The following is a 17214-nucleotide window of genomic DNA, read 5'->3' on the forward strand; positions in this document are numbered from 1 at the left end:
CTCTCTCTCTCTCTCTCTCTCTCTCTTCCCTTCAGTGCCCCACTCTGCTGTCTTTTTTTTTTTCCCTTAAGCTCTTCAGCACACAAAACTCAGTTCTTGACATTTAGATATAAGTATTAATCTATTTTCTCACATAGTCTTAAGACTCTCAAAGCTTTTTTTTAAAGTAGGTGAATATTAATAAAGCCGTATTTACTGAATTAAATGATGCCTCTTTTGAGGCAGGAAATCTGTGACTGAGCTCTGACTCTTGGACACAAAATCCATCCTTCCCATCTAGTCCCTTATGTTTCCTCTCAATTTTTTTTAGGCTCATCATTTTTCAAACATCTGCTTTCCTTTTTTTTTCGTGTCCAACAATGATGAGCAGTGACCACCACAAACCATGTTAAATTTCTCAGAATCTATTACAGATAAGTTATGTTACAGGTTTTCATGTGTAATCATGAATTATAACCTCTTTAGGCCTGGGGCCGTCTTTTTCTTCTGTGTTTGCACAATGTATTCCTAATCCTTCACTAGGACTCTAAGAAACTGGGGTGATACTGTAAACAGAGTTGATGTTGAGTCCTAGGTACTGAGGCAGACAAGTTTTCTGAGGTGAGGTCCGTACTGTTCCAGGTCATTCTCTGTCCTAGAACATCCCCATTTTACAGCTAGACACATGATGCTTCTCAATAGCTTATTCACTTTAATTTGATCTGGGATTCTGGTTACCTTGTCTTGTGTTGCTGCTTCTGATCTGCTATTCAAGAACAAATGTCTCCCCCTGCTAATTTCTTTCTTGATACCCTCTGAACAATAGTAATGACCCAAAGGTTCCAGCCTACCCCAACCTGTGGGCCTATTACTGTTTTTCATAGTGTACTAATAGATGTCTTCCAAGTGGTGTTTCTGGTTTGAGAGCTGTTGTCCTTCTCATGTTCTTTGTTGAGGCTTTATGTTCCACTGCTAAAGTCTGGAAGTTTTGTCTATTGTCTGTACTGCTGATAGCGTTGTTTAGGGCTTCCTGTTCTTTCAACATTGCCTTTGTTTGGCTTCGTTCTCCTAAACACAAGGCCAAGCACAGGACGTGGGAGTGCTTATTCTGGAGTTGGGGTGTGCTGTGCTTCCCCAGCTGTGCCAGCTGGTGCTGTGTCTATGTGCTGACATGGAGCCTTCACGGCAGAAGAGCCCTGAGTCAGATTTAACTGAAGCCTCACTTATGTCATGGAAGTTAAGCTCAAACCTTAACCATGGTAGAGTGGGCAGGCGGAAACAGCAGCAGCAGCACTTCTGTGATCCTTGTTCATGAATTTCTCCTTTTTTGTGAGTTTCTCTGGACAACAAACTGGGAAACTGCCAGCTTGGAGAGTTTAGAGAAACCATTCTTGAATATCTTAGTTGTAAGCCCTTATTTAAGATGTGCCCTGTGAGAACCCGTGTGTCTCCTGGCTGCCTTCAGTCTGCTGGGAGAAGCTGAGAATTCACGTGGCTGTTTCTGAAAAGGAGCCATGTCCTAGGTGCTCAGAGAAGCCAGCTGGAAGCACTCAGCACCCCCTTAAGGCATTAAATCGATATTCAGATAGCCACTTGTAATGTTGCAAGCCTTCAGAAATGCTGGTCATTGCTGGGTTTAAAAGCTTGTAGGAACAGCTGAGTTAGTTGAAGAACCTTAATATACAGACCAACCAGTCAGAAGTTGGTCATGGAGAACAGATAACTTCTAATTCATATGGATAATAGTTACAATATTTCTGTTGTGTCAGAAAACTTGGAATTGTAGGCAGAGTAGAAAAGGAACTAGAATTGTCATTTTGTGGGAGATAAGAAGCAAACATCACTTCTGTAGAATGACAATAACACAGCAAAAAATGGAGATCAAAAGCGTTTCAATCATAGCCTTGATGGGAGTGAATGCTCAGCTTGCTTCCTGGAGGAGACCCTGGAGAGGGGTACATGGCTCTCCAGCTGCTCTTAGTGTGGGAAATTCACATTGTACTTGATTACAAAAGGAGAAAGCTTCTTTAATCCTTCTGTCATGTTCTTTTTTTCCCCCTTTTTGGATAGGGAGCATCTTGAACTGTCAGCACACTTAAGAAAATCCTCCTACTTTTCTGTGCCTAAGTACTGGTCTTTGCAGACCCAGCTGCTTTGTGTTGGTGTGCTATCAGACAAGCTCACTTTATTCTGTTTTTCAGAGTCACTTTCCCTCCACCCCACTATTTTTCAAATGTCACTTTTTTCCCTATCTCACTTTTCCCCAATCAGCTTTAAATTGTTGCTGTGGACTCCAGGATTTAAATGCACAACAATTATGTTACTGTTAGCAAAGGTTCGCTCCCCTAAGAAGTCTCTTCACAAGTTAGTTAATGATGTTTTTATTAGCATATATTTTGGTTCATGGTGCTCTAAGTAGCTTCTAATTGCAGTGCTTTGTCTGAATACCTTGGGTGGCTGCCAGCTTTCCATTTTGCCAGCTGAGGAATATTGTAGCAAATAGTTAGGGAGCCTGAGGGCCATGTTTCTAGGGCAGGAAAATTTATCTTTGTCCTTTTAAAATTTACTGTGTTGAACTCTGGGATTTTTAATTTTGTTTAATAGAAGGAACCTCAATTACTTGAGCCCAGTTTAAACCTTGATAGGAATTACCGTGAGTTGTGGGCTTTTTTTTTTTTTTTAAAACTGCTCCATTTCCTGGAAAAGGCTGACTGATGAGATACCTACAGTGAATTATAGTCCCCTCTTTTCTGAGTGACAGTAGTTGTTCTGCTGATTCAGAGACAGTGTCACAAGGTGGGAGGTGAAAATGCTCCTTGAGGGGAGGACTTGTCTTTGCTGCAGTCTTGACTGGGATGTTTCGCCTAAACTGAGCAATCTAATCGCTGAGTTTATGGATGCTTCCTCTGAAACCAGACTATCCTGAGAGGAGTTTACAGCAACTATCAATGACTTGAATTACTTGCACAGTCAAGACATGGCCTGAATTTTGCTCTACAGTTTTATATAGGTGACTCTGATGACTCTCTGACCCTCAGCTTAGTCCAGTGTGGAGGTGGTTCCTTGTATGTGGTGTAAGGACCTTCCTGTAGTGAGCTGCTGTTTGCATGCTGCAAAGGTCAGCAGGTGATTTGGTAGCATGTGCGTTTGTGAGAGCATCAGTGGCATTAGAGCTAGTAAGTGAATATGTTATTTTTACTATTTTTAGAGTGAGCGTAAAGCATGGTAAATCATTTAAGAGATGCACATGGATGTGCTTTTTCTTAAGCTTCAGCAAACTTCTACCATGTGTAGCTTGACAGTGAGCTGCAGAATAGGTGTAGTGTCTTTTGCACCCTTTGTTTAATGACTGTAAACTTCAGAAGGGCTAAGCACAAGTCACTTCTGTGATGTTGCAAAGATTTGTTTTCTGATTATTTAAAATACCTTCAAAAGATTATCCAAAAATGTTTTCCTTTTTGCTTTAAGAATTCTTACATATTTGAGAAAAATCTTCATTTTTATGTATATATCTTCTTCAATTTAACTAGCAAAAAATACCTGTAGGTTGGAGACAGATAGATCTCTCCTGATTTATTCAGCTTGTGAATCCTGAGAACTGGAATCTCAGTCTTCAGTCATGAAGGGAAAACTACTCCACGTTATGAAATGCTAAATGGTATCTGATAGTGGCTTTCATGCGTAACATTTTTCCATTTGCTCTTTGCCAGCTGAGAATGTTAGGAATTTTGTATCCCTCCCTGTGCTGCTGCTTGTGAGAGAAGCTTATGTGTCAGGGTAATCTGTTTCACACTTCTGGTTTTTGCCTTTGCTTCTCTCCACACCCCAATTTTCTGTTTGTTTGGCAGCTGCTGCCTGGAAGGTGATAGGAACAAGGTGACATGTAAATGCCCAGGCTTGGGCAAGTGGAGGCTCCCAAGCTGTGGAATAGGTACTGTTCATGGTGTATGGACTGCTTCAATGAGCTTGTGCAATGCAGGAGCAGTGGTGGTAACCTCTGGCTATTCCCTCATGGGTGCTTCCCTGATCCACGGAAGCAGTTAAGGCAGCTCTCCTAAACAGGCTGGTAGTAATGTGTTTCTGCCACTGGTCTACCATGCTTTTCACTGTGAGAACCTCAACAGTTTGGTTTATAGGAACAGGAGCCAAAGTGTGAGGAGGAATGTGCTTCAGGTGGGTTTGGGAATGGGTCTGAAGAGGTTTGTGGGGGTGGCATGGCAGGAAGGACCAAGGACAGGAGAAACAGGACACCCAAAATCACCTGCAAGAGGGGCTGGGAATGGATTGCGGAGTGAGGGAACCAAGGTCTGTAAAAGTCCTAATCTAGCAAGGTGAGTGTGTATAATAGGAAGGGGAAGGAAGCTGCAGAGCTATGTCACTGCCCACACACGTAAGTGGCTAGCAGACAGCTAGAAGCTGTGGCTGTCCTTACCATTAATGGCACCCAGATAAAGAAAGTGTAAGGATCTCTGACCTTGAGAGGAGCCAGGTGGTTTGATTTTGGCCACTCAGATGCAACATACTTAGTCAGAGCATCTCCTCAAGAATGGGAATGAAATCTAGTCAAATGATTACAGCTGTCAGGAAGCAAATCTTGTGCTGCTGTGCACCTGCAGATGCTTGAAAAGGCACCATGTGGAAAAATCTTAGCTGAATTCAGCCTGTGACTTGAGAAGGTGCGTAACACTTGCTGAGCGCTGGTCTGATTCTGCTTACTTTATGCATCCTTACCCTTTCCAGCCGTGCTTGTAGGCAGATCTCTAATCCTTTTGCAGTAAGACCAAGTGATGTTCTTTGCAGTCTAGGATGGTAAAAGCAACCCAACAGAGGAGTTGTGGAAGGTTTTTTGTTGGTTTTGGTTTTGTTTTCTTTCTTTTCCTCTTGGCTCTGGAGTTTGGAAGAGACAGCTCTGCTGTGGCAGTAAGCCAGCACTAGGGTGTAGCACTACAGGATGGTGCAAAGAGCTGCTGACATGAATTACTGTTCCCTGGTGTGCCTGGCAGATTGAATGAATCCAGACTGTCTTCAGTAGCATTTGTCAGCCTCTATATAAATAGGCAAGAGTGGTAGTTTTTTATTTTTGTATTTATTTGGCCTTTGTTTTGCTTTCTAAACCAGCATGGTTTAGACATGGTTAAGAGACGTTTACTACCACAGCTTGGGTGTGATTTATGTTGTGTTCCCTTGAATTTGTTTTTCTTTTCTAAGTATTGTGATATGGCTATTGTGTGGCTTTTTCTTCTTCCCCATTCTGTACCATTAGTACAAAGGAAATGTGAACAGCATTACCTATGACCAAATATACCCCTCCATGATGAGATGCACAGGAAACAGAAAGCAAAATACTACAGAGCTCTTAAATAGGTGGTAAATTTCTTAATGGCTGGTTGGTTCCATTTTTCTGCCCTTTGCAAGGTCAAAGCTTCTGTTGACTTCAGTGAGATGGCCAGATGAGGGGTTGCAGAATTCCAAAATACTCCTGGAATTAATGAGAACAACTCTGGTTATGCTGAACTTGCATTTGCACCACCTAAGACTGAATTTGTCCTCTGTGCTGCAGGACTGTGCAACTGTAAGGTTGGGCAGCTTCTAGTTGGATCCTGAGAGAAAAAGGGGACCTGCTTTCAGAGGAAATTTCATAATGCACATGTGGCTTCACTACTTCTTCCTTAGTGGCAGAGATAATGAACCGCAAGTACAAAGTGGACGTGTTGGTAGAGGAGCATGAGTATGAAGGTGCTCCGAATCCAGTTAGCATTTCGCCAGTACTTATGCAACTGTGTAGGTATGTAGCACGCTGTGTGGCGTGCTCTAAGGAAGAGAGTCGTAAAAGTCTGCATGAAGCTACACAAGTCATTGATTTTGTTTTTTGGCGTGTCTTTCGTAAAATAAGTTTCTTATATTTTGAATGGCCCTTTTGGCTTGACTGTACCTGTTGAATTGGAAAATGTACTCCTACAGCTTAACTATTGCGCTGCATGGTTTAGTGTCCTCAGCCTTACAAGTTGTTATCAATCCCGACAGAAGCAGAATGGGCCTGATGAGTGAGGTGCATCAGTATTTGCAAATAGGCAAACTTTTTGTGGGTACTGAATGAGAGGCACAGGACTTCTAAATTTCCATAGTAGGTGAGCTGCTCATGATAGCATACTCATTATACAAAGATGGGAGGTATTCCCAGTTCCTAGGGGGTTATGGTGGAAACTAGTGGGAAACAGTGGGGATGAAATTCAGTAGTAAAGCAGCAAGTCCTTGTACCTTTTGACTCCCAACAAAAATGTATGCTGTAAAGTTGTAGGTGATTTTGGAAACAGAGGAGGAAGCCACCTGTGAATGTATTTAATGCTTAAAAGATGATTATGTATGTATGATGCAGCCATGAGAAATGTCTTACGTGTTGGGGAAAGTGCAGTTAAGGCTGGGTTACGTCTAGAGCGCTGCATTACAAACCTGGTCACCAGCAATTAGGAAAGACGAACTGAAGCTGGACCAGGCACAGAGAAAAGCAATTAGACCCTGCTTTTTCCTCATTACCTTATCTTCAGACTGAAAGAGCCTGGTTTAGCAGACTGGCAAAGTTAAGACTGCATGACTGCTCTATATTCATATTTCAGCTGAAGGCAAGCATTGATGCTTGAATTTCAGTAAGTCAAGGTGCAAGTAAATTACAAGTAACTTAGTAATTAGGAATTCAGAATTTTATTAATTGTCAAAATAATACAATGTTGTAAAAATATCATGGAAGAAAACTCAAAATGATTTTAGGCTGGACCATGATCAGCTTTTGACTTGAGTTAGCAGTGTGGTTATTTGTGATGGTGGGAGCTGATAGATGACTGGTTTGGGTCTGTGTTTCCCCATTAGCCCAAGGTGATGTGATCTGCTGCTGGCTGCAGGTAGGGATGACATCAGCCAGAGCACTGCTCTTGGGGGGGTGGGTTACAGAGGGGCTGGCTCCCCGGCAAGTTGGGGTTGTGACCTGGGTGTCCATGTGGCAGAGCCATGGCTCGCTACTCAAGCATTTTAGGTGCCCCTTCTTGAGAAGCAGAGCTGTTCTCATGCCAAAGCTTGAACTGCTCCTGTTTCTCCTAATTTTCTTGGGAATTACTGGATACAGAAATACTGAGCTATAAAATCAAGGTTATAGACATTGTAATTTATAATACAGAAGGAGTCCTGTGAGATTTAATTTTGTGAGATGATTTTTTGTGTGTCACTTGTTTTGGGCATCTGTCCCACATTTGGTCCTTGGCAGGTGAAAAATGTGCACATTAGTATTTTGTAGCCCTTTAATTAATTTTGCATGACTCTCTTTTTCTAGGTAATTAGGCCAGGAAAAAGTTCAAGAGGACTGTTCTTTTGGGCACTGATTTAAGAGGGGGAAAAAAAAAAAAAAAGCATCGAATATAATTATTTGCATAATGTTTTTACAAGTATGTTTGTGATATTGGAAAAGCCATGCTCATAAAACATGTTCGTTAAGAGTCTATTATTAGATCATGAAACTTACTCAGAGTTACAATTTTTCAACCCCTTTTGATTTATTCAGTGTTGCAAAGAGTCTTTTCCTGTTTTCTTGTGGACAACAGTGATTTCTTATGACGGGGACATAGTATATCATGTTTGGTTATTAGCCTGCACAAAAGAATGATGAAGGGGATTTAATTTTGGTTTTATTTGATATTCTGTACTGTGATAACTGATAATAGTTGTTACTAGTGTACTTTCAGTTGTTATTAAATAATTTCAAAGTACTTTTTTTTTCCTCACAGACCATAGGAAGTTACGTTAAGATGCATTGTAATCCCATTTTGGTCACTTTGTCCAATGTAAAATATGAAATCTTGAGTGTCAGGTTTATCCAAATAGGAATATAAACTTATATGCCAGATGAAATCTATCAGTTGATACTAAAAAAGCTCAAATTCTGAAGCTACATGCCCAAACATGGACAAAATGTTTTCTCCTCTTAAAAGGCCTTATAGCTAAAATATTACTGTAGAGTCATGAAAGAGGAAATAACTGTCCTGTCAGCTGATCAAGTAAATAGATTCTGAGTAGAGTAGGGAGGTCATACTTGTTTGTTAACAACAGCTACTGAACCTGAGTGCCTTTCAAAGGCAGTTGCCTTTCTGAGCCTAGCTCACTGTGGTCTTGCCCTCCCTCTTTGCAAGCTTGTGAGGAATTGGAATATTTAAGTACTTTATTTTGCCTTAAATAGCAGAGGAACTGCATTCCTCCTGCGTGCTGCACCTCTGGTCACTGCTTTTTATGTTTCTTGACATAAGGAGCAGGTCAAGCATGGTTTGACATTGTTTAGCATTTCTGTTACTGAAATGCAACGCACTGTTGAAGTGATTAATCTCCAAAGATAGAAGTTTTCTTTGTTTCTGCATATTACCCACACTAATTCAAAATTATTATTGCTTCTATTATAGGAAAAAAGAGTAAAACTGCCCATGACAATAGACTGTACCAGCAGACATGTGCACAAAGTACTGCAAGTGCAGACCTATTTGAGTGGGGTCTAAACTGAGGTGAATCTGGCTTCTAGTGGTCCTGTCCTTCCTCCTTTTCCTCAGCCATGATTTCCCACCCTTTCGTTTTGGCTGAGCGAGCCTGGAACTTATCTCATGCACAACAAGCTGGTTTGGGAATCCAGCTGAAAGTTAATCCTACCCAAAAAACGGCAGTTTGCATCCTGGTTACAGTTTGCATCTGGTTCTACTTGACCAGGATCCAGTGAGAGAGGTCTGCTTTTCTGGGTTGGTTGTTTTTTTTTTTTGGTTGGGTGGTTTTTTTTGTTTTGTTTTGTTTTTTATGATTATTTTTACTTTCTGGCCCTAACACTGTCAATATTATTCAGTGAAACAGCTGTTACGGAAAGTGTTCTTGTCACCTGGTCAAAAGAAAAGGGAGAGAAATTCCCAAGATGATGTACAGGTTCTCAGTGTGCTTTCTGGGCCAGTACTGAAGGAATTTGAAGCATGTGAGTTTAACTGCATGGCTCCTGTGAAGCGTGATACTGTTATCTGAGAGGTCTTTGTAAATTCATGAATACCATGTAATCTAGATTAAAACCAAATCAGCATGTGTGTAGGATATGTTTTTTCCAGAGTTTACAGACTGGGAGGAGTGTGCATACACCATGAAAGGTCAGATCTACCCTCCACAATTAAGGTCCCTGATTTTCAGGCTACTTTAATGCAACACACATGTTGATGAGCAGGTCTTGGAAATTCTTGAATTTTGTAGGAGATAAGTTCTTGTCACAGGTACTAAGTGAGCCAACTAGGAAAGATGCCCTCCTAGACTTGCTGTTTGTGAATAGAGAAGGACTTGTGGGGGATGTGATGGTAGGTGGCTGCCTTGACCACAGTGATCATGAAATGGTTGAGTGTAATGAGAAAAAATGACAGCAGAGTTGCTACTCTGGACTTCAGGAGAGCAAACTTCAAACTATTCAGGGAGCTATATAGCAGATTACCGTGAGAATCTGCTTTTGAGGGCTTAGGAGTCCACGCGTGCTGGTCAGTCTTTAAGAACCACCTCTTAGAAGCACAGGAACAGTCAATACCACTGTGCTGTAAGTGAAGCAAGCAGGGTAGACCAGCTTGACTGAACAAGGAACTCCTCATGGAGCTCAGAAAGAAAAAGGCGCTGTATGATCTCTAGAAGTGAGGTCAGGCTTTGCAAGAAGAATGCAAAGCTGTGGTTCATTTGTGCAGGGAAAAGACGTGAAAGGGCAAAGCTCAATTAGAGTTGAAACTGGCCAGTGTTGTTTCAGATAACAAGAAGGGCTTTTTAAAGTATGTTAATACTAAGAAGAGGTCTAAAGAAAACATTGGACTGATACTTGTTGAAAATGGTCATCTGACTAGGGATGAAGAAAAAGTGCAGGCATTCAGTGCATTTTTTGCCTCAGTCTTTAATAATCCTGATAGACCTTGGGCTGCCCAGTCCCCTGAATTGGAGGATCACAAGTGTGTGAACAGTGACTTTCCATTTGTGGACACTGAAATTGTAAGGGACCAGCTGTATCAGCTGAATGTTCACAAGTCCATGGGGCCTGATGGGATTCATCCCAGAGTTCTAAAGAAACTAGCAGGTGTTATGGCAGGGCCCCTCTCGATCATCTACCAAAGGTCTTGGGAGTGTGGGGAGGTCCTTGCAGACTGGAAGCTGGCCTGTGTTATTCCAGTTTACAAGAAGCATGTGAGGAAAGATCCCGGGAACTATAGACCTGTTTAGACTAACCTCAGTTCCTGGAAAAATTATGGAGAAGGTTATACTGGGTGAAAGGCATTTAAAGATAATGCAATCATCAGGCATAGTCAACATGGGTTCAGAAAGGGAAAGTCCTGTTTAACTACTTTGATATCCTTCTGTGATAAGGTCACCCTGGATAAAGGGGAGGTGGTGAATGTAGTTTTTCTGGATTTTAGTGAAGCTTTTGACACTGTTCTTCTGGACAAGTTGTACAATTGTGGGAGGAGCAGGTTCATGGTATGCTGTGTGAAGAACTGGCTGAAATCTCAAAAGGCTGCACCTGGCTGGCAACTGGTCACCAGCAGCGTTCCTCAGGGTTCAGTTCTAGGGCCAGTTCTGTTCAATATATTTATCAGCAGTCTGGATGCAGGAGTTGAATGCACCATTAGCAAGTTTGCTGATGATACCAAACTGGGAGTTGCTGTTGACTCTCTTGAGGGACAGGAGGCCTTGCAGAGGGATCTAGGTGGGTTGGAGCATTAGGCTGTGATTAATAGGATGAAATTTAACAACTCCAAATGCTGGATTCTGCACCTAGGAGTAATACTGGGCACAAGTATAAACTGGGAGAGGAGTGACTGGAGAGCAGCCCTGCAGAAAGGGATCTGGGGGTGCTGGTCAGGTGCAGGCTCTATACAAGTCAGCAGTGTGCCCTGGCAGCCCAGAGGGCAAACTGCACCCTGGGGTGCATCAAACAGAGCACAACCAGCCGGTCAAAAGGGGTGATTATTGCACTGTATTCAGTGATGGTGCAGCTTCACCTTGAATACTGTGTGCAGTTCTGGGCACCACAGTTTTAAGAAAAATGTGAAGGTCCTTCAGTGTGTCCAGAGGAGGGCAACAAAGCTGGTGAAAGGGCTGGAAGGTATGTCCTGTGAGGAGCGGCTGAGGACTTAAGGCTTGTCTAGTTTGGAGAGAAGGAGGCTGAGGGGCAACCTCATTGCTCTCTACAGCTTCCTGAGGAGGAAAAGTGGAGAGGAAGGTGCTGATCTTTTCTCCCTGGGATCCAGTGACAGGACACGTGGGAACAGTTCAAAGTTGCGTCCAGTCAGGGGAGGTTTAGACTGGACACTAGGAAGCATTTTTTTACTGAGACGGTAGTCAAACACTGGAACAGGCATTCTAGAGAGGTGGTTGATGCCCCGAGCCTGTCAGTGTTTAAGAGGCATTTGGACAATGCCCTTAATAACATGCTTTAACTTTTGGTCAGCCCTGAAGTGGTCAGGCAGTTGGACTAGATGATCATTGTCGGTTTCTTCCAACTGAAATAGTCTAGTCTATTCTAACACACTGGAAATTTCTGTCATGATTTGGAAGTTTAAAAATTCTGGAAAGTGTTTATTACACTAAACATGCAAGTAATAAAGTCACACACTAAAAGCCCAGAAGGCATGCATCTACCCAACTCCCTCAGGAACTTGGCTGATCCCTTTTCTTTAGACCACGTTTCTTGACTGATTCCTCTTTCTTTTCTCCTGCTCTTTCCTGCTGTTTTCTCTTATTAATGAGCTCTCCCACCTGCCTCGCTCCCTAAAACACTTCAGCACTTGACCATCTGTCACTGCTGCTGTGCATCCTTACTGCCATAAGAGAAAGTGTCGACCTTGAGCTGGAGGGTGTGATCTGTGAGAAGTAGCTTAGAAACTGGCAAATGAAACAGTATTACAAATAACTGGCTTTATACATTGCATGTGAAACAGCAAGAAATGTGGAGGCTGCTAGGTCTAAATGCTCACTCTGTAAGTACAGTCCTGAGAAAAAGATGTGTCCAGTAAATCTGCAGAGATGTGCAATATAACACATGGATCCATGCATGTTCGGGGGCAGTGAGATTCACACCCTGCATTTGATTTAGGAGTTGGCCTCAATTATTAGCTGCAGCTTTATATGAAGCTTTTGCAGATCACTTTACAAATAAAAATTTGTAAAATGGCTGCACAAGTATAGTGAGACTAAATGTATTTTTCAAGAAAGATTATTTTTGGTTTGCTTAAGACTGTTTAGTTGAATCAGCAGAAAGGCTTTTTGACTTCCTTTCTCTGTGTAATTATAAGCTGAAATTCTAAATCAGCTGCTTAGTCATGGTAAATTATAAAAATTATGCTGTTCATTGGCAAGCTGTTGTTATAATAAACATATTTATTGCTTTTTTTTTCTTAAAGGATGTTTCCATTGAAACAAAAAGCTGAATAGTAACTTAAGCTGCAAGAACCCATGTTTTTCAAAATATCTGTCATCGTATAGGATGAGTAAACATGACAGGTGTTCAGAGTTTTCTGACAAGTTAATTTTATACAAGTCAATTTCAGTGTTTTATAAAACTCAAACCCAAGCTGGATCCAGTCTGTTACAACTACAACGGCAAAATGTTGTGGTTTGCCAGGGAAAGGTACCTATATGCTGTCTGGTTAGACCTCCAAGTGTAGGTGATCTTCATGTCAAAACTTGTCCTTAGAGTCTATGCCCTGTAATGGAAAAGATGCATTGAACCTGTAAGTGCTGGTTGTGTAAATCCAGTGGGATGAAGAACAGCAGGAGATAAGGGAGCTCTGCTTCCTTGGTATTTAAGGAAAACTAAAGATAGGCAACCGCTGAAGAAGTCTGTTCTTTATGGGATGAAAGAAAGTCAGTGGTCCTACCATGGCCATCCTGCCATATGACCTGACAAAGTGTGTGATAATTCTGATTTATTAATGATATTTTTTGTTGGGGGGGATGATTATGTTTTAACAGTTTCATTCCTTGGCTCCAATGTACTACCGAGGTTCAGCAGCAGCCGTGATAGTTTATGATATCACCAAACAGGTAAGACCTCCTGTATGCTTTTTGCCTGTGTTAGCTCCTCTGCTTGGGCCAGAGTTGGAGTTAAAACCCACAACTGCAGAAGTATTTATATGTTAATCCCTGTTCATGTCAGTGGGGTTTATATGAGTCGGTAGTTTGTGTAGATTTGGGTGGAGGAGTCCTGCTGACTTAAGAAAAATAAGTCCTTCTTCTGTATTGTTTAAATTTCATCTAAACAAAAGGTTGGTGATTTCGTTTTGTCAAAGTTTCTTTGAATTTCCTCTGGCTAAGTAGACAGGATAATATCCTGCAGTACCCCCTCCCACCACTACCACTTATGTTCTCGGTATGGAATTGAATTTTTGCCACAAAAAGCAGCTGGCCGCTTTATCAACTGAACAGAAATTCAGTTGTTTGCCTATTACTGATTTTAAACCTAATTATTTTTAACTAAGCATATCATTTCATGTTTGCATTGCACGACTCATATCTTAACTTTGAAAGCAGTAATGAAATAATAAGTCTCTGACCTTTGTCTCAACATTATTAATTTGGAATGAAAATTATATTTTCAGAACCTAGACTGCTCTGTCTCATTTCTTGGGCAGAGGAGGCTAAGAGGTTCTAGCTGAATGCCTCTTCCACTGCTTTTGAAAGAAAACCCTGCTGATAAAGCTGAGTTAGAGGAGGCATTAATGGATGGATGGTCATGACAGTTCACTAGCATTTTATTCCTTTCCTTCCAATTGAATTATTTACTACTAGGTTCAGAAGGCTGGGTTGATTCTCCAGTGCATTAGTGTAATGATGTGTGGCTGATGATGGTGGCCGCTGTTGCACAGTGGTACTGTTCTCCTGTTCTAATTTGCCAAGAAAAGATGAGGAAGAGTGAATCGTGCTGGATTGATACTTATTTTTAATGTAAATATCTTACAGTTGATCTTGTAATGCACTGTAAGAATAGAAGTTTGTTTTGCCAGCCTTTCTCCAAGATTATGTGAAACAGCTCTCAGAATAAAGAGGGAAAAATAGAAGAGGAAGGTCAATGTGTATTTCACTTTCTGATGCTTAATATTCAGTGTTGATCATTAAAGCATAATGGATGTGTTTTTCCCAAATGCTTGATAGTGTTCTCCCTTCAGTGCTACTGATACAGCCATTGCTGATTTAGACACAACTCTTATGTGCATTTCTGAAGGGGAAAAAATGATTTATAATATATTTGGGAGCTCAGTTTGAGTTTCAGTAATAATTTCAACCATGTGTTATAATTGAAATCTGTAGGAACAAATGTGATTTTAATGCTATTAGTTCATTAAAGGACTAGAAAATTTACTATTAAAATAGGCAACATCAAAAACTGTTTGAATTTTGTACTTGGAGGGGAAAAAGCCAGGTGAATTGTCACCTGTCTTTTTGGTTTCATAATGAGTAATAGAGGTTTACCAGGTCACAGATTTGGAAATGCTGGGGGGCAGCCAGGCAGGAGAGAGGTCCCTATGCAAGCTCTCCTGGATGTTACCAAAAATATGACACTGGTTGAGATGATAATCTACTAGGCAGAAATTGAAATTAGACAAATTAAGCTCACATTAAAAGTGAAGGAAATTAGCCACTAGCCAAACTTAAAATAGCTGTGGTAGTTTCTTCATCACCGCAAATTTAAGGAAGACATTCAGTGCTGCGTGGGGGAGGGGGGGGGAGCAAAGGGGGAAGAGTCCGAGTTCAAGAATTAATTTGAGGAAGTTTGACCTAAAGTTTGAAAAGCAGATTACATTTTACAGCAATCTTCTTCTTCTGGTCTTCTGATTTATAGAATTATTATTGCATTAATACTGTCAAAGCTGTGTTCTTCTAACTCAAAAAATAAGCAAATACATTAACAGAGACTAGGCTGTTAGCTTATTTGTTATTTCTCTGACTTAGGATTCATTTCATACTTTGAAGAAATGGGTGAAAGAACTAAAAGAACATGGTCCTGAAAACATTGTAATGGCCATCGCTGGAAACAAATGTGATCTTTCTGATATCAGGTAATACATCCATTTTTGTTGTTGCGTTGATTGCAGTAACTATATTGTTTCCTTCCTTCAGGTAACCAAGTTGTTTCGTTGTTCTAACAGTATATAATTTTGGTCAGCTGTATTGACTCTTTCCTAACACCAGTGGTTCTATCAATGTACAGTCTTACCAGCAGCAGCACAACTTGAATGATGTACTTTTTTTTAACGTCTCTTTTACTGCCCTTACTGCATATCTGTACAATCTACACCCTTTAGCGGCTGAATCACTGGGAAAGGAAAAGTATTATATTTCTTTTTACTTCCATTCGTGTTAAAAGATGCAGAATGCATTAAGTGATGATCAAAATCAGCAATGGAAAGATAGAAGGTTGGGCCTGAGGTAGAATAATGTTATTCACAGAGAAACTTTGAGAACTTGTGCTTCGCACTTTGCAACAGCTTTTCTGGAAATGGAAGCACATTCTGCTGTACGATAGTGATCCTTTGTGTCAGTCCATGACTCTGCCGGTTCTTGCTTCAACTATGAGTACAGACTCAATGGCTGTATTTGATGCTTTCCTCTTAGGACCTCATAGGCTCTCATGGTTGTTCAGATATGATCCCCCTGTTGTTTTGTAATAATTACTTTGGCCCAGGTTCACCAGAGCCCTGAAGCATGTGTGTAACTTCAAGTGAGTAATGCAGTGCTTTATTGAATCAAGGCATATACAAGGATTGGACCTGTGTGGTTTTTGTGGTTTGGTTTTTTTTTTTTTTTTCTTTTGTTCCTCCCCATCCCCCACCACTGTCAGCCATGAACCAACACAAAACTGTGAGACACTGCTATCTGTAAGACCTGATGCTAGAAGACTCCTGGCTTCTGTTGGGCTAGGAATTGGGGAAACAGGTAGTATATTGGCATCTCCTACATGATGTTGTGGTATGCTTGTCAACATGGTGAGAATGAGTCCTGTAAGACAAAACTAAAGGTTTCCAAATATGAAGTAGAAAAAAGAGGAAAGGATGATTATAAAAATAAAACCAAAAACGGGTTAGCACAAATCAGAGTTCTCAGTTGCCCTGAGAGTCACTTCAAATTTATTGCTCAAGTGTTCCCAGCAATACAATTGCCTGATTAAATCAAGGGTAATAAGTTTGGAGACTGTGACAAATGGCACCAATTGCAAATGAATCCATAACCAGCCCTCCCCCTGCTTTTGGTAGCATTTGTTATGGCAGCAAGCTTTTAAATGCTGTTCTGCCAGAGACAGGTTAACTTCGGGACATGAAGAAAAACCTGCACCCCAGTAAGGTTGTGAGAATACTGGGGTTCCTCACAGAGCGGCTGTGCTCTTCCCACCGTGTTATTCTCAAGCACTACCTGTTGTTTACTGATTGCTGATTGTCTGTTTCTTGCTCCTGTTCAGCCAGTACAGCTCTTCATGCACAAAATGTTCTGGAGGAGGCTTTTTTCTCCCCATAATTATGAATAGTTTTGAGAATATTTGTTTTATGCAGTTATTCTTTGTGCACTCCCCGTGCTTTTTTCTTTCTGAAGTCATTCAGTGATGTCCAGCTAAAGAGATTTTGGTGGAAAAATAGCAGACTATCTCGTATGTGGTATGTTTTCACAGTTTTTCCAGAAATCTCATTGTTTATGCAATACATGCAGCTGTATGCATTCTCTGGCTGGTTTATGTCTTCAGATTTACTTCAGTAGAAATGATTTTAGGTGAAATGTGTCACCAATTTACCAGATTGTTTCCAATGAGTAGAAAATACATGTGCCTTTGGGCACAGAGAATTTAAAAATAAGATGATGTGAGCACACAGGAGCAAGCTGCTGCTTCTACGCATTTTTGGCATCTCTCTTTGTATTTGTAGAACTTTTGGCAGATGTTTTGCTGAATATCAGAGACACAGCTGCATTTAAGACCAACGTGAATAGATACAAGCTGATCTGGTTCAACTTGATTTGATTCTGCTCTCTATAACTGTGGGAGATAATGTAAGGGAGAATGAATGGAAGCAATAAGAACTGATTATCTTCCTTTGGGAAAAGACTGACACTATTTCTCATAATCATTGACCATGATGCCCTCCTCCTTTAGCATCTAAAATTTGGTTTTGAGCTACCAAGATGGATTTGGGACACTTGGGGGTCATGCTGATTTTCTCA

General features: G+C 41.0%; 1 protein-coding gene across 1 annotated transcript in view; it reads left to right on the plus strand.

Annotated features, from left to right (window-relative positions):
• The window catches only part of RAB31 (RAB31, member RAS oncogene family), a 68298-nt gene that overhangs the window by 31846 nt on the left and 19238 nt on the right, over positions 1 to 17214 (plus strand). Inside the window, exons 4-5 of the mRNA XM_074822058.1 lie at positions 12982 to 13053; positions 14959 to 15065. Of these exons, the coding sequence (XP_074678159.1) occupies positions 12982 to 13053; positions 14959 to 15065 (179 nt within the window). The remainder of the gene's footprint in view (positions 1 to 12981; positions 13054 to 14958; positions 15066 to 17214) is intronic.

This window comes from Strix aluco, chromosome 1 (assembly GCF_031877795.1).
Source record: "Strix aluco isolate bStrAlu1 chromosome 1, bStrAlu1.hap1, whole genome shotgun sequence".
In the NCBI taxonomy this organism is placed as follows: Eukaryota; Metazoa; Chordata; class Aves; order Strigiformes; family Strigidae; genus Strix; species Strix aluco.